At 46.0% G+C, this 18,408-nt stretch overlaps 1 protein-coding gene across 1 annotated transcript in view; it reads left to right on the plus strand.

Moving 5' to 3' along the window:
- LOC147722334 (mediator of RNA polymerase II transcription subunit 1-like) overlaps positions 1-18,408 on the plus strand; it is a 597,606-nt gene that overhangs the window by 400,662 nt on the left and 178,536 nt on the right. Inside the window, exon 10 of the mRNA XM_086966831.1 lies at positions 5,113-5,178. Within this exon, the coding sequence (XP_086822957.1) occupies positions 5,113-5,178 (66 nt within the window). The remainder of the gene's footprint in view (positions 1-5,112; positions 5,179-18,408) is intronic.

The following is an 18,408-nucleotide window of genomic DNA, read 5'->3' on the forward strand; positions in this document are numbered from 1 at the left end:
GAGGGGAAAACCCTTAGCAGCCAAGGTGTTAAATCAATATTGGCCACATTAGCAGGCCGCCACCTATGCTGGTGGCATGCCCCATAAGGAAAAAGAGGTGATGCAGGACACACCTTTACACCCAGAAAAGAAACAGCGGGCCACCGCACTGAGCCGCTGCGTGCCCAGTTTCGAGAAATAGGTGCTACGGACCAGGTGACAGCCCACAGCGATGAAGCGGAATGCACCGCGGGCCATGAGCCGGTCAGCGCCGTAACACATAGTCCTTGTAACTCTCCCATAATGGGAATTAAACAGCAATCATACATCTCCACAAAATTAGGTTGTTGTTTCATGTTTTCCAGTGGTACCAAATCCAGCAGCAATTGTATTTCAGATTCCATCAGAAGCAGAATGGAATACAGTCAGCGTTCTTCTTAATTTCGTTCCATGAGGAATCACAATTCCTTTTTGCATTTCAGCTTTTTAACATAGTTCTTGTTTTGTGTGGAATCCCACAAGGGAATACAGAAAGTCCTTCAATATTTAGCCCAAATCCAGAAGAAAGAGCTAGAGAATTTGAAGTTGTCATTTAATTCTGTCTTGGTGTGGTATATTGATGACCTACACATCCAAAACAAAGGAGGACTGTAAACTTGATACAATTCCCTCAATAAATCATCTAGCTGAAAATGGACATAAGGTTTTTCCAACAAAAATGCAGTTTTGTAAAAGTAAGTCATCTATCTTGGACACCACATTGAAAAAGGTCTGAGGAAGGGCTCAAAAGAGAAGAATACATGTCTGCTATTCTGAAAATGGGTCCGCCAACCACCCAGAGGGAGGTTTCAGATCCAGTACCATTTGATGAATAATGCTGTGATGCATTTAAGAAATTATAAGTGAGTTTGTATCATGTGCCTGCTCTCTGGATGCCTTATTACCATTTTTCTGTTTTGCCATGAGAAAAAACGGATGTGTACTTTCGATTCTTGCACATAAACTAGGTGATTTATGCACCCAGTGGTCTATCTTTCAGCTGTTTTGGATCCAGTAGGTATAAGTATTTCAGGTTGTTTGAAATTGTTTTCAGCTGTTGCATTGGCATTGAACAAAATGAAGGGATTGTAATGGGCCATACTTTAGCTGTGTATGTCCCACATTCAGTTAAAACACATTTTACCAGAAAGGGAGCATGGATTATAACTAACAGAAAACTGACTCGTTATGAGCAGGTTATATTTTCAGTAGAGAACATCTCTTATTAGGTGGTGTAATGTTCTTAGTCGAGCGACACTGCTTCCTATTTCAGACCAGAGTTCTGAAGTTAAGGAAAATAATTAAATTGATGGTGATGGCTACCTAGGCACCATGTTCAATTTTTGAAATTTTAGAAGCATATTCTTTGCCAAACGTTACTTCAGCACAATTTATTTATTTATTTATTTTTTAAACTTATAAGGCGGAAACAGCTACCCAAGAAGGGTTTCCCGGTGCCAAGACACAGCACAGTAGGTGGAACGGGTTCACTGGGGTCGTTCAAGATTATTGATCGAACAACCAGGTTTTTATTGCTTTCCTAAACCTAGAGTAGCTCCCCTCCTTGCGTATATGGGGCGGAAGTGAATTCCAAATGGACGGACCCTGGTGGGTAAACGATCTCCCTCCCATTCTAGAAAGTTTGAACCTAGGCACACAGACGTTTGCTGCTGATTGTGACCGTAGGTTTCTTTTGGGAATGTAGGGATGAACTAATGCCTGTAGGTATTTAGGTGCGGTGCCTGCTTTAATCTTGAACATATAGTTCAGAGTTTTGAATCTGATATGGTTTTCCACCCTAAGCCAGTGCAGTTCCCGCAAGTGGAAGGAAACACAGGTGGTTTTTGGGATTTTACATAAAAGTCGGGCAGCTGAGTTTTGGACAAGCTGTAACCTCTTTATGACTGCTTTATTTGCACCTAAGTACAGGATGTTCCCGTAGTCAAGCCGAGATGTGACAAGGGCATTGACTACGGTTTTCTGAGTAGAGATGGGCAACATCCACAGGATCTTTCTAAGCCACTTCAGGATGGTAAAACAAAGGCCTACAACCTTGCTGGCCTGTTGTTACATGGCCAGAGAGCTGTCCATAATTACCACCAGGTTCCTTGCATGAGTGACTGGTGTTGGGAGATTTCCCATCTGGGAAGGCCAATGTGAGGCGTTCCAGAGATCTCGCTGTTTGCCCAGAAGGAGAATCTCTGTCTTGTCTCCATTTAATTTCAGCTGGTTGTTAGTCATCCAGCTGAAGATATTCTGGAGACCTTGTTTAAGGAGAGACAGGGATAGTGGACTAGATTCTGACAGAGAGAAGATCATTTGTGAATCATCTACGTATGTCATGAGGGTAAGTCCAGATCTCTCCACTAAATCGGCCAGAGGTCTAAGGTAAAGGTTGAAAAACAACGGGCTGAGGATAGAACCCTGCGGTACTCCGTGGGGGGAGTTGAAAAGTCCAGAGCACTCTGTGGATGAGGTGATTTGGAATGTCCGTTGCTCCAAGAAGGACCTGATCCATTTCAAAGCATCGCCACACAAGTGGCAGAATTAGCTGCATTGATAGGTGCTTGTTGGTTATCCGAGAATTTGGATGTGGTAATCTAAACAGACATCTAGTATGTTTTTGAAGTTGTCCTTAACTGTGGTCAGCAATGGCCATAAAGAGGTTTTATGGCATCTTCAGGACTCCCTATAAAATATAGTGCTTACATATTAAATTTGCAATCGCAAACCCACTCACACACCCAGTAAGACACTCACTCATGCACTCACTCACACACCCACTGAGACACTCATACACCCATTCACACAGTCACTCTCAAAGTTACTGTTCAGAAATAACATTAAAACCAACATAGAGATTCATTGAAAAATACCAAAGGTTACAGGGACGTTATAATCCCTATTAGATTTTCTGACCCCCCCCCCCCCCCCCCCATTTTTCTTGTTCCCCACTTGATGGACCACCACAAAACCTTCCATGCAGAATTAGATAAAGTGGGCCACTTTTTTGGGAACATTTTGTGAAGACTCGTCAAACAGCATACAAAGTTATAACCAAACCAAAAGATGCTTTTCCTATGGAAACTAAGTCCCAACTATAGCTACCTACTGGCAACTGCCAGTAAGCAATATGATATATATATATGATTCACTGAAAAATAAACCAGGTTCAGGGACGTTATAGGGAGGCTCAGATGTCACTTATACAAAACCAGTGAAATTCAGCTATTTTAGTTACCTGAGCTAATTATAACCTTATGCCCCTGTAATGCACTGCTTATGACCTCACAAAATACATCACAGATGACCTGGTCAGTGGCATCACAGATGACATGACTGATAACATCCCTGATTACATCATCTGCAGAGCCACTCATACACACAGTTACTCACACAGCCACTCACTTACCCTTATATCTACTAGCACAGCCACTCACTCTCCCATACAGTCAGTTACACAGCCATTTACTGAGCCCACTGACGTAACAGTTTTTTTCCTTAGAGTTCATGGATTATGCGTTAAAGTTTCTTCTTGTACTGAATGTTGCAATCTTAAGGACATTTCAGCTGTAGCTTACTATGTGGGACTGCTAGAATATAATGATGTATAGGTCTTTGTTTGAAAAATGTTTCATATTGTGTTGTGTATCTCCAGACAGCAACAGCACTGAAGCTGCTGGAGCTTTTCTTTGAAATGGGTTAGTAGTATGTGCTTTATTTTGACGATTTGTATTCTGATCTGCCCAATATGTTATCATTGGTCATGCCATGCTGAATTGGCAGATTTTGCTTATTACGTATTCATAAAATATGTAATAAAACCTCTTGGTTTTGGGGTGAGCCATGATTTTTGATTTTCCTTTAGGGATGCTGTCCGGTCCTCTTCTGGTTTTTGCTGTTCCTTGGAACTTAGAATAATTCTGAGTTCAGACTAGGCACTTGGTACCTTAGCCTTCAGTGCATTTATCTTCTATTTCTCTGTACTGCTTAATTTGGGATTTTTGTAATAAAAACCTTTTAACTTTTCTATGATCTAGAACTCTGTTGTTGAGTTGTCCCACTTACAATTTTTATTCTATGCTAAACGAATACTGGCTCTGATGTTGAGGGAGAGGTTCTTTAATGCTAAATCATTACTGTGGGAGCGGAATCTCTGATGGTAATATTTTAGGGTGTCTAGGATTTTGGTGTTCAGGGTACTGCCCCCACTGTACCTAAAGCATCTTTGTGAGAGTCGGAAGAAGTCACTGCCCACTTGATTATATTTTTTACCTCTGCTGATCAAGAAGCTTCCCATATTTCCTGCAGCTTCTTGTAACATTGAGGTAAAAACACATCTGGATATCAGGTTTGCATGTTAATGAAGTCTTCAAAAGGCAATTAAAGATAAATTGTGAATCAAGGTACATGGATAGCATAACATCGTCGCTAAATAGACATCCTCTTCCCATCTGTGTTTCCGTCTTCCACTCATCCGAGGTAAACAATTGAATTAGGCTTGTTTTTCTTACTATAGTATGGTTCTGATTATTTATTTTTTTCAAATCACCACGCGTTTAGAAAATTGGACAGTGAATAAATGCAAAGCGAACTTTAGATATTCTTTACTTGGGTGGTGGCATTAGCAAATTTCTAATTGCTGCCAGGTTTCTTTGTGAAATATTTCACATATGTAGGATTCATCACACACATATATCACACGCACAGATGTACTTCTTTTATGTCAAAGTGCTTCTGTTGCTCAAATGTTGCATTTAAACCCAACATGTCACATGCCTATCCATGCAAATGACAGTAGGGTGTATGCCCCATGTTGGCTGATGCTCTCTCACACCTTATCGTTCAACTAGAACATAAGTGATTCTTTGAGCTAAACAAGTGACAGAATTGTAAAGCAGACCTTGAAAGATTAATTTTGGGAGCCTAGAGCTCATGTTGAAATGTGGTTTGTGTCTTAGGCGAAACAATAGACCGAGGCACACAAATGTCGGCTGCATTGGTGAGTAGGGTGAACATTCTCTTTGAAAGTTTGGGACTTGTGATGAGTCATAAATAAAATGTCTGATGATGTACTGTGTTTTTATTTTTCAGGTTCGCCTATGACTGTTGAATATTATGCATCTCCTTATCAGCTGCTAGAGAAAAAACGAAGCCCTGGTAAGGAAAACTAACGTGTGCATGGCTCTGTTAAGCTAACATGAACTAAAGAGATAAAAAATACGGAACGAGGGATAAGAAAATATGAAAACACAGACGAGGTATAGGTCAGATAAGAAGGTGAAAAAAAAATAAGCAGAAAGGAAGTCGGGAGAGAATAAAATGAAATCCCAAGCAGACCCCCGAGTATCTTAAATAAGAGAGCGATGGAAATAGAACAGGTTGGATGAAAAATATATAGAGAAGACGAGCAAGTCTAAAGATAGAAAAAGCCCTCCAGAAAGTTGCATAAGAGAAACGCCTACCATCAAAACTTAAGCCTTGATCTGCAACGCAACAATCTTTCAAATTAATTTGAAACTTCGAACAGGCATCAGTATCATAAAATGCACTTTTCAAATCATTCAATCTTGCATTAAATCCTCACAATGAACTTTTGAAAAATACTGTAGTTCAGTATATAGACTTATCTATTCTAACTGCAACTCCCAATGTAAAGACTTCTAGGGCGGTGTTTTAATTTAAGCATGGGCTGAAAATTTGTTCCGCTTGCGGAATTTGCGAATTTTTGGCAATTTCGCAATCCGCGAATTACCAAACAATTTGCAATTTGCGAGTTGGTGAATTATTTTTGCTTGGTCGCGCTTCAAAAATACAATTTCGCGCACGCGGCGTTGCCTTACCGTGATTCTGAGTTTACTGAGTTGTTTTCCTCCCTGTTTGCGTGCGCTGCGCATTTTGGATCTGGCTGCGTGATCACGCGAGACTTTTCCACTGCGAGTATGTCATGGAGTCCCGCCATCTTGCACTGCGAGACTTTGAGAACGCGAATAAGTCATAAGGGCCCGTGATCACGCATCACAAGAGTAAACAATAGCTGTTGGACTTGGCCCTTCTGGCAAGTTCACCCCTGAACTTTTTGCTATTTACATGTGACCTAGGGATGGTGATTCTAGGTTTCTGCGCACTTTCACTGTGTCCCAGAGGAAAGTGCGTGCGCACTCGGAGTGCGTGTGGTGAGATAGGCCTGCCCTCCCATAGGAATGCATAGGGAATGTATGTGTTCCTGGTAGTTCCTGATGCGTGGGGTGTGCAGGCTCGAGTTTGGTATGTGCGGACTCGTGTGATTGAATGCTGCGCCAGGATATATGCGGCATGATTGTGTCTAGTGTGGAAGTGCCACTTCTAGAAGTTATTTGTTTGTGTAATTTGTGTCTGGCTTGTAATTGGATGGAGGTGGCTGGTGAGCCTGGCTCCAGTAGTCTGATGGGTCTGCCCGGTGGTGAGTGTGGAGATTAGCATGCTGATGGCTGGGGAGGAGTGCACCTGGGTCCTGAATAGGGCTGGGCTTTCCCCAAACAATGCTGGCTCCGCCCCCTGTGGTGCGTCTAATGTCCCTAGCCCTGCCAGTGAATAGAGTGAGGGGCTGAGCACATAAAGGGTGCTCCCAGATCAGCTGCGACTGGTTCTTCCCCCACCCTGCACCTTTAGACAAAGGATTTCTCTGTATAAAAGGAGGCTGTGACCTCTTGCAAAGGTTCTTGTTTCCATCTTGAATCCTACCAGGGGCATGCTACTGCTGGGGCCGGGGGGAAGTCTTGCCTCCCTGGGCCCTGCCCAGCCCCTGGACTGCTGATGTCCTGGACCCCTGAAGGACTCTTGTTGCTGGACTTTTTATTCCTCTAGCGCCTGGTGTGCTTGATTCCTTCTCTAAACACAACAGGTGATGGACCGAATGTGGATCAATGTCACACACTCACCCCAGTCCGAAGATCTGGGCCCAAATCCATCGTTATTTTGTACTCCACACCACCCCGGGTTAGACAATGGCGATATGCAAATCAGCTCTGACCCTGTGCCCCATGGGAACAGTCCAGTCCGAACTACAAAAGCCATGTCCTTCCCAGAACGGAATCAAGCATCCGAGGACCGGACCGGTTTCGAGGTAACACCTCATCAGCCCGGCTAGCTTGACTCCAGTGGTGTGGAGTGCCTGGGACCCACGTCTGGGCATCCCCAGCGCACTTAGGGCGGAATTTGCAAACACAACAGGTGATGGACCGAATGTGGATCAATGTCACACACTCACCCCAGTCCGAAGATCTGGGCCCAAATCCATCGTTATTTTGCACTCCACACCACCCCGGGTTAGACAATGGCGATATGCAAATCAGCTCTGACCCTGTGCCCCATGGGAACAGTCCAGTCCGAACTACAAAAGCCATGTCCTTCCCAGAACGGAATCAAGCATCCGAGGACCGGACCGGTTTCGAGGTAACACCTCTCATCAGCCCGCGTAGCTTGACTCCAGTGGTGTGGAGTGCCTGGGACCCACGTCTGGGCATCCCCAGCGCACTTAGGGCGGAATTTGCAAACACAACAGGTGATGGACCGAATGTGGATCAATGTCACACACTCACCCCAGTCCGAAGATCTGGGCCCAAATCCATCGTTATTTTGCACTCCACACCACCTCGGGTTAGACAATGGCGATATGCAAATCAGCTCTGACCCTGTGCCCCATGGGAACAGTCCAGTCCGAACTACAAAAGCCATGTCCTTCCCAGAACGGAATCAAGCATCCGAGGACCGGACCGGTTTCGAGGTAACACCTCATCAGCCCGGCTAGCTTGACTCCAGTGGTGTGGAGTGCCTGGGACCCACGTCTGGGCATCCCCAGCGGACTTTTTATTCCTCTAGCGCCTGGGGTGCTTGATTCCTTCTCTAAGCACCTGGAAGCGCTTGTTCTTTGCCCTAGCGCTTGGGAGCGCTTTATCTTGCCCTTCAGCGCTTGGGAGCGCTGTGATCATCTGCCTAGCGCTGGGAATGTGTTTAATGCCCTCTGGCGTCTGGGAGCGCCGTATTTGCGTTGGCCGGTGCCCACCCGGCATTTGCCCCGCTTCTCTGCACATTTCCATTGATGTCGAGTGCCCACCTCGATTTATTTTATTTGAAGGGAGCCGGTGCCCACCCGAGATTTGCCCCAGATTGCCGCCGTGGATCTGCCCCCACGGGCCGCCGCTCTGCCAGCGGCGACCCGGAGGTCCTTGCACGGAGGGCAGGAGGCGCCCGGTAGTCCCGCCCCGCAGTCCCGGAGCGCGAGAAAGGAGCCGGCAGCGTCTTGTCCTCTGCGAGGCTCTCACGAGTGAGAGAGCCCCACCCGCTGCCCGGCGAAGAGAAGCCCAGAAGCCCTGAGGGAGAGGAGCCGACGCCGCCAGGAGCTGCCACCTCCCCCGACAGCCGGTGAGTGCAGGCACCCCCGGGCCGCTCCTCCGCTCGGGACGGCAGAAGAGCCCTCGAGGCTCAGGGGGCAAAGTGCGATAGCGAGCCCTCCGAGAAGGGCTCCGAGGACAGTTCTAGTTTGGAGCCCCGAGAGGCTCCACCCGCCTAACTGATTTACGAGCCTGAGAGGCTCCCCAGTGCCCCAGTTGTTCTCGAGTCCCCGGGAAGGACTCCCAACGAAGGCCCACATTGTTTCCGAGCCCACGAGAGGCTCAAGGCACCGCAGTTGTTTCGAGAGCCCACGAGGCTCAGGGGGGCACATTTGTGATTTAGAGCCCACTGGAGGCTCTTGGCTCACTTTATGTCGAGTCCACAAGGGACTCCAACGAGGGCCATAATTGTTTTGCGAGCCCAGAGAGGCTCAGGGGGCATTTGTTTACTTGGAGCCTGCGAGGCTCCCACGTTGGCCCCATCATTGTTGCTACAGCTGCCCAGCACTTAGTGGGCAGCTGCTACGTTTTGGCCCCCCTGACATTGCAACACTGGGCGTCCTAGCCCCAGAGAGGCCAGTTGGCCGGGGTATAGTTATGAGTTCATGCTAACGTGATTTCTGTGAAGTGTTCTTTGCTGCACCTCTGAATGTGTTTTTGATGCATCATGTGCCTTGTTCTTACACCTCTGAATGTGCTGTTTATGCATCATGTGTTCTCCTGTGCTGCACCTCTGAATGTGTTTTTAATGCATCATGTGCCTTGTTCCTTACACCTCTGAATGTGTTGTTTATGCATCATGTGTTCTCCTGTGCTGCACCTCTGAATGTGTTTTGATGCATCATGTGCCTTGTTCCTTACACCGCTGAATGTATGTTTATACATCATGTGTCTTTCCTACACCTCTGAATGTTCTATGCATCATTTGTGAAGCTTCTGGTTGTTAAATGTTCTAAGTGCTAGTTCTACTAAGTGCATATTCCTGACAGTGGTGCCTGTGGCCCTGTCCTGTACATAATCCCCTGTAAATTCTGCCCGTGCCTGTTGGCACATTGTAAAGTGTGTGTTTCTATCTAATGTGTTTTACAATTCAAAGGCTATTTTACATATACCTTGTGTGGAGTTCCTTTTGTGGGGGGCCTTGGATGTTGTTGCTGGTGGGTGCGTGCGCATATGCTTTACACATCGCCTCTGAGATAAGCCTGACTGCTCGTGCCAAGCTACCAAGGGGGTGAGCAGGGGTTATCTTGGCGTGTAACTTCCTTACCCTGAGGTAGGAATGGTGGTTTCTGCCTGGCTTTGGCGCAAACCTTAGCCAACCAGAAATCCCATTTCTAACAATAGCGAATACGTAGATGCGACGCGCAGCTGACATCTGGTGGGAGATTTGAACAGCTCGCTTTCCCGAAGTCGCAAAAATTGCAATTCTGCACAAGAAATCTATCGCCGGCAGCCTAAACCTTCTGAAAATGATGATTTGGATCAGAATAACTCCTCAGATTGACATTTGGCTGTACTTTTTTGTGCAAAAAGTCCATTTTTTTTGGGGGGGGGGGGGCGAAGGAAGTGCCCCAGAGTCTCCAACTTCCTGTTCCTGTCCAGCAGGCTCCTCCCAGTGCTTTGTCCATGTCCTGGTCACTTTGCATTTGGAACTGGAGCTGGAAGGATTACTCTTTGTGGCTGCTGCTGGATATTTGTATTTGAGGACTTTTTGTTTGGATCACTTTTGGATTAGAGATTTTACAAGTAAGTTGATGTTGTTTGTTTGGGGCATTGCAGTTGCTGCAACTACAATTTATAAACTTTTTACAACTTAAAAAAATATATATATTGTGGGTAGCCACAGTATCCAGTAGTCCCAGGGTTAGTCATGGGTGCATGATACAACAGTTTCTGTGAGTTTTGTTGAACTTAAATATCATTTAAGGCATGGATGGCATGGAATTGAATAGCTCACTGTTATATGTGGAAGTTTTTATAAATTTTGGGGTGCGTGTTCAAGCCACACTAGCAAGTAGGCCCAGGGGTAGTGAGTGGTGCATGGACCAAGTCTTTATGTGGTGTCTCTTGAATTTAAACATCATTTAGGGCATGGATGGCATTGGATTGAGGTGATTTTTGTGTGTATTTCGATTTTTTGGGTGGTGTTGGGGCCTGGTCCAGGACCTGGCCATGTGGGTGGGGGCCATTTTGATGCCTGGACCAGGGCCTGGCCATGTGGGTGTGGGTCAAAGGACAATTTTGAAGCCAGGCAGTGTGCTTTGTGCCATAGGCCTGTACCCAGTCTGCCTTGCTTTCATCCATTATGCCCAGGGGTACTCAGTGGTGCATCACCAAGTCTTTCTGTGGGGTCTCTTGAAATTAAACATAATTTAGGACATGGATAGCATTGGATTGGGGTGATTTTTGTGTGTATTTCGACTTTTTGGGTGTTGTTGGGGCCTGGTCCAGGGCCTGGCCATGTGACTGTGGGAGGGCATATTGAGGGCAGGCATTTTTTGTCATAGGCCGGCAAACTTGCGGGCCAGTAGGCCTAGGGTTATGAATGGGTACATGAAACAACTCTCTCTGTAAGGTCTCTCTTCTATTAATTTAAACATCCATTTTTGATTATAAATGCTATTTTTATTTTGGGTCTTTCCGTTTTTGGGTGTGTTGTGTTAATAATAATAAATGCCTAGTTGCAATAGTATTAATTGAAGCACGACATATGCAACATTTATTTAACTGATGTTCCTCTGGCTTCTTTGCTTTTAGGTGCACAAAGACTGAGAAACACACAATATGATGGACAGAATGTTGCACAATGGCAAAACATTCACCCCCAGTCACAGATCTGGATTTAATACATCGGTATTTTGCTCACCAAGCCACCCCAGTTCAGACATGGCCATATGCAAATCCGTCTTGATCCTGTGCCTCATGGGAACAGTCCAGCCCGAACTGCCAAGCCATGTCTTCCCTGGACTGAAATCAAGCATCCTAGGACCGGTTTCTAGCTATCATCCGTCTTAAGCCAGGATAGCTTGACTCCAGTGGCGTAGTGAGCACGGGACCCACTTCTGGGCATACCCTTCCCACATAGGGTGAACAGCAAAACACGCAAGATGATGGACGGAATGTTGCACAATGGCAAAACACTCACCCCAGTCACAGACCTGGGTTTAATCCATCGTTATTTTGCTCACCAAGCCACCCAAGTTCAGACATGGCCATATGCAAATCAGTCTTGACCCTGTGCCTCATGGGAACAGTCCAGCCCGAACTGCCAAGCCATGTCTTCCCTGGACTGGAATCAAGCATCTAGGACCGGTTTCTGGCTATCAGCCATCTTCAGCCAGGATAGCTTGACTCCAGTGGCGTAGGGAGCACGGGACCCATGTCTGAGCATACCCTTCCCACATAGGGTAAACAGGAAAACACACAAGATGATGGACGGAATGTTTCGCAATGGCAAAACATTCAACCCCAGTCACAGATCTGGGTTTAATCCATCGTTATTTTGCTCACCAAGTCACCCCAGTTCAGACATGGCCATATGCAAATCAGTCTTGACCCTGTGCCTCATGGGAACAGTCCAGCCCGAACTGCCTAGCCATGTCTTCCCTGGATTGGATTCAGGCATCCTAGGACCGGTTTCTGGCTATCAGCCGTCTTCAGCCAGGATAGCTTGACTCCAGTGGCGTAGTGAGCACGGGACCCACGTCTGGGCATACCCTTCCCTGGCCATGTCTGAACTGGGGTGGTGTGGAGTGCAAAAAAACGATGGATTTAGGCCCATATCTCTTTACTGGTGTGAATGTATGACATTGTTCTGCAATCTGTCCATCAATTGTTGTTTTTGCACAAAGACTGAGAACCAGGAATCATCCTCATCATCATCACTTGTTGTAGTGCCAGGAATCAGTCCTGCTGCGGTGTGTGTACAACATCACGTGACGTCATGTGTGGCCACAGACAACTCTGCAACTCATGCAACTGCGTCCTGCTGTTCTGACACCTGAAGAAGATGGGCCCAAAGAAAGGTGGCCATAGCTCCTCTACCAAGAAAGTTGCCCGTGCCACTGCCAGTAAGAAGGAGCAGAAGAAGGAAGTGGCGCCACTTACACTTTTTTCGAGAAAAAAAAACTATGCCTGCAACAGCGGTGTCGGCCGGGGACCAAGATGGGAGCAGCACCTCTGCTTCATTGGTCTCAGTGCCACCACGCCAAGTTAGGCCCAAGCCCATGAGTGCCGCAGAGGCAGCCACTTTAATTGCTCTTTCACCATCGACCAGTGATGCTGACGTTGACTCATCACAAAGTAGCATCTAATCAATGCAGGGTGTAACTCATCTGACGAGTGTTCAACCACAGCCGCAACGACAACCACCGGTGCAACAAGGAGAGGCGCAAGGAGAGGCTAACTGCCCACAATACTTGTTCCTCCAGAAGTAGCGGCACATCAGGAAATCGAGATTCATGCGGAGGTATCAGCTGAGCAAGCCATTCCTGATGATCCATTGTCTTCCAGATCCCCAGCAAGGAAAAGGAGGGCTAGTACAACTTCTTCAAGCCCCCTTCCTTCTGATGATCTAGATCTTGATTGGCACCCACCAATTCAGTCTGAGAGGGAGGCACACCATGAGTCGACAAAGCTAGGTAAAAGGAAGGTTCCCGCAAGGCTTTCAGTTATGGGTGATTTTTTTTAATTTGTTTTTGCTGAGTTGTATTAAGCGCAACCTTGACCCGAACCGAATCGGGTATCAGAGCGCTTTACATAGCACCAGTTACGTTACATGAGGAAACACATTCATTTTTTTTGTTAGGCATAGGGAGAATAAATGATTTGCCCAGAATCACAGGATGCTTGGCGTCATTACCGAGACTCGAACCCAGATCCCTAGGTCCAAGGTCGAGCGCCGTAGCCATTAGGCCAATGATGAAGAAGTAGAAGTGGTGTATTCTGCTGCTGATAAAGGACCGTGACGACCCAGTCATCAGTCGTCACTCGAGCCCCAGCGGGCATGCAGCAGACAGACATTTTTACCCTATCCCGAAATGCTGTGCGGGATTTGGGCGGCGTGGCACTGGTACCACCACCAACACAGGTAACTACTACACCAACACGACCTACAGCTTCCATATTTTCTCTTCAGAAGGGCCGGCATGGACCTCCATCCAGCTTGTCCTCCAATACCTCAAGTAGTGGTGCTGTAAGTGCACAACAGAGTCAAATTCCGCCACGCCCATCCTCCACTTCATCTGGCATTGAAAGTGGCACCTCCACCAGAATTCTCAACTCCCCAGTTTGGGACTTCTTTAGTATTAGCAAAAAGGCAGAAAACCACATTATTTGTTTGATTTGTAAACAAGTAGTTAGTCGGGGTAAGCTTGGTACCAACTATGGTACCGAGGCCAGAGAGATCATTTCCAAAAACACCATAGCATCCAGTGGGAGGCGCACCTAAGTAACATCCGGAAAGCCAAAAGTACAAATCCAAATGTAGCCATTGATATTGCATCTGATGAAGAGGAGCTGATCGTGCAGAGGGGAGGTGAAGAAGTGAGAGACATTTTTTCTGGTACACACAGTAACCCTGACAGCAGCACTGCAGTGGTAGCCCCACACTCTCTACCCCAGCAACATCTAGGTGGCACAGTAAGAGTCTGGTAGAGACACCAATACGAAAAAGTACATCATTGAGCCTAACTGGGTTGTAGAAGTTAGGATCATCATCACATATGAAAACTGTCCAGACCACCATTAAAAACTTGTTTTGGTCGGAGGCGCCATTGGAACGCAACCACCCAACGGCACGTCTGTATAATGCAATGCTGGCTAAAATGTTAGCGCTGGACCTTCTCCCTTTTTCTTTCGTGTAAGGGATGGGTTTTCTAGAATTTGTGGCAACAGTCTGCCCTAAATGGAAGGTTCCTAGCCGGTCCTATTTTGCCAGAGTTGCGGTTCCAGCACTACATCAAGATGTGCTCAAGGTGATTGGGGCAGCTTTGCTGAAGAGTGCTGTTCACACTATCCACTTGACAACTGACATGTGGACCAGTTGCCAAGCAGTTAATTACATGTGCATCACTGCACACTGGGTCTCTTTTGTGGGGGTGAGAGAGAAGATATCTGCAGGTGTTGACAGTGTCACAATTTTTCAAGCTACTCTGAACCACGCAACAGTAGCCATGTTTGCCATGGAGAAATCTCATACTGCAGTAACATTTTGGAGGAGTTTAACAGTAAGGTCTTTAACCCCTTTGAAGCTAATGACGAGCTGGGCTCGTCATGGCGCTTACCTGCCGTGCGCGGATGACAAGGCCAGCTTGTCATGATTTATGGTGTTTTAGATTTTTTAGCGCAGGACGGGAAAACGCCTAGCAGCCATGTGGTTAAATGGCTGCAGCCAAGAAGGCGCATGATTGGTTATGTTTCCACGGATAATGGCAGTAATATAGTTAAGGCCATGGCTGATGGTGGCTATTTCAGAGTGCTGTGTTTGGCGCACATCATTAACATTATTGTTCAAGATTTCTTGAAAAAAGAAAACCCAGTCCGCAAGTTACTGACCACCTGCGGACGAATCTGCACACATTTCAGCCATTCTTTTAAGGCCCGGAAGCAGCTGAGGATCATTCAACGTGACCGTAGAGTGCCAGTCAGAGAACTCATCCAGGAGGTGGCAACATGTTGGAACTCAACCTTCTACATGCTTGATTGTCTGTTTGAGCAGTACTTGTTAATCAATGAGTATGTCTTTCACGCACTGGGTGCTTCTATGAAAGACAAGAGGCTAGAGGTGGAGGAATGGGACCTAGTTAAAAGCCGGAAAGGCATGCGTCATCCTTTTGAGGTGTTCACACGTGAAGTCAGCAGGGAGGACTGTACTTTGGGCAAAGCTATCCCATTGTTGCGCATGCTAGAGCACCAACTGAAGGCGGTGTCTTCAACGTTCCGAGTTGATGCTGAAAAATAAGACGCATATCAGTTGGCGGAGAGCTTATTAAGCCGCCTAGTTGACAATGCAAGGCTTAAAGCAATACGTTCAGAACACCATTACGTTTGTGCCACTGTTCTGGATCCACGGTACAAAAAGGCACTGGCCAGCAATACAGTCATTCCTTTTTCTGAAGCAGATGTTTCCAAGTACAAACATTGGCTAGCTCTGCCAGCCACTTGGTTGGAAAAATAGCAGCAGGAAATTGAAAGAACCACCACAAGTACTACTGAAGCAGCAGGCCATCCGGCGTCGAGGTCCACTTCTGTGGCCGAAGGCAGTCCCTTTCCGTCAGAGCCGTTACCGACACCAGCAACCGTATCATCACCACCTGCCCCAGGCCAGCCATAATATTGTCGGAAGCGGATTGGAGAACTCGTCAAGGATTTTCTCATTCCAGTGTTGATGCAAAGGCAACAGATGGTACGCAAAGTGGAGCACCCCTGGAGGACCTTGAGTGGATGATGCAGGCCTATCTGGATGACCCAACAGAGGTCTTCTTTGATCGGAACCCATTGGTGTATTGGTATGGGAAAAGGCCTCAATGGCCACTGATCACCAAGCTGGCTATAAATTATTTGGCTTGCCCACTTGCAAGTGTGTCTTCTGAAAGTGTTTTCAGTGCTGCTGGTGCCATTGTAACTTCAAAAAGGACCCGCCTCTCGCCGAAAAATGTGGAGAGGTTAACAATGATCAAGATGAATCAGCACTTCATACCACCAGATTACAAAATACGTGAATCCACCCAGGAAGAAGAGGACACCGACTTAGGTGATGGAAATTCTTCTCTGTTAGCTGACCTACTCCCGTTTCAAATCAGAGTTTGAGGACGAGGTGTACTTCCCTGACACCTAGGCTTGAAATACTTACTTTTTTTTCATCCTTATTCACTTTTATTTCTGTGTCTTTCTTTGTTTTGCAACTTTTAGCACAACAAAACTCTCATCACAACAAATCCATCAACAGCACTGTCTTTGTCGTATTTCCATATTGAAGGTGCCGCTGTCTGCATTCCAGAAGTTCACAAGTTCACAACTCAGTCATGCTCCTCTATCCTCCTCCTCCTCTAGACTCCCCCTATCCATTTCCCTCAAGGCAGATGGCCGGATTATGCAGAATCAAGAAACTGCCGCTTCGTAGACGAGTCCCGTCAAAAGAAGTGGGACTGGAATGACTGACTATGCTGACTGTTACTTCTGAAATTGACATGAGAGGCTGCCCTGTGGCCCTTCACTTAAGAATAAGATGCTGACAAAAAGTGGAACGGGTAATGAATGATGAGATGGCATGCAGTGGACAACACTGGCTGTCTGGCTCTGATGAAAGCAATTGCTGTTTGTTTGTTGTGCATGAAATGAATCCTATGTGCTCTGTTATTTAATCTTTTACACACTAAATGTAACTCAAGTCTACTCTGTTTACCCTGTTTAATGCAAATTGTACTTTTACTGCAGGGGCCACTACGTTGCATTTTTTAATATGGAAAATGTCCTTGGACTCACTGTGTGTAGACTGTGACTGCATGAACAACATTGATTTTGCCAACACCATGATGATTGAAGATGAGTCATGACCAAAGTTACATAATATCTTTACAGTCACTCACTGGGATGGATGGATCATCGTCGATTTACAGACAAACTATGGCCATTTCGTGGGTGGCAAACAGGTAAACAAGTCAACAACGACCACAGCAGAACTACATGTCTGTCTAGTCGTGGTATGGTGTGGTCAAGCCAGTGTAGTGTTATGCCAGAGTCCAGATAGCGGTTCATGTAAAATTGCAGCTATGTGGCTTGCTGTATAAAATTAGATCTGCTTTGTCGGTCTGTGTCAAAGAGGTATGCTACATGGAGGTTGGTTCACTCAGTGGTGCCTGCCTTGACCGAGGTTGGTTCACTCAGTGGTGCCTGCCTTGACCGTCTGCATAACCCTGGCCTGCTGTGTGCTAATTATTATCCTGGAAACAGAGACTAAGAGTATGCACTTTAGAAATGATGCATGTATGTAATACTGTTGCCTCTGAAAGTGTTATTTTTGCACTACACACCGTACCTTATATTTTTCCTCCGGGGTGTTTTAATATCCCTTTCTGTTTTTCCATCGACAATTACAGGCCGGTACTTACCCTGTGCAATGGGAAAAACATTAACTCAGGCTTACCATAGCAATCCGCAATTACGCATCCGCCAAGCAGGCAGTGGACAGTGTGGTCACCAACATTGATCGACGTAGCGCCAGATGGAATGGAGGAGTACCGCAAATAAGCGGAATGGCTGGATGCATGTAACTTCCCAATTTGACCAGGACAACATACAGTTACAGTATCCACTTCACTTGTCCTTATCTTTTAAATAATCTTATTGTTGTGAACTTCTATGAATGCGACTCAATGAAATGAAATGAAATGAAAGTTAGTTTTATTAAGCGCTAACAGCTGCCCTGAGGCGTCCAGGCGCTAAGACTACAACCAATGCTTTCAGAAGAAAAGAGCAGGGGAGACCCTATTGATTGAAAAGAAAGGTTTTGAGTTGCTTGCGAAAACTCAACAGGTTGGAGTCAGCTCTAAGATGGAGGGGTAGGGCGTTTCCGTTTGCTCTCTGCTTCAAATTCATCCCTACAGATATTTGATACGTCTCTTTGCTATTTTTAAAACTAATGTAATGTACTATTAAGTGTTTATTCTCTCTGAGGGCAGATAGGCAAGTGAAATTGCGTAATTACTGCAGCCCTGTACTGCCTAATTGTTTAGTACTAGTTAGTAAGTTGTAGTAAGTACTACTTTTCAGTAACCTAACCATCCATTTAGCAAACAACTTCATGCATGCCTTCCTTTATGTCCCTTAAAAGATTTATGGATATCTTCGTATCCAAAGATTTGTTTTTCTTTATTTGTTGTTTGCCCATGCTGGGTTTTTTTCTCTCTCCAAAAAACTTTCCCAAAAACCCCCATTCCCATCCATTTTTCAAACCCTAACCCACTTCCCCCGGGCTGTGTGATTTTCATAGAGGTGTGACTAAATGACACCAATAATT

Source organism: Lissotriton vulgaris, chromosome 4_1, assembly GCF_964263255.1.
Source record: "Lissotriton vulgaris chromosome 4_1, aLisVul1.2, whole genome shotgun sequence".
Lineage (NCBI taxonomy): Eukaryota > Metazoa > Chordata > Amphibia > Caudata > Salamandridae > Lissotriton > Lissotriton vulgaris.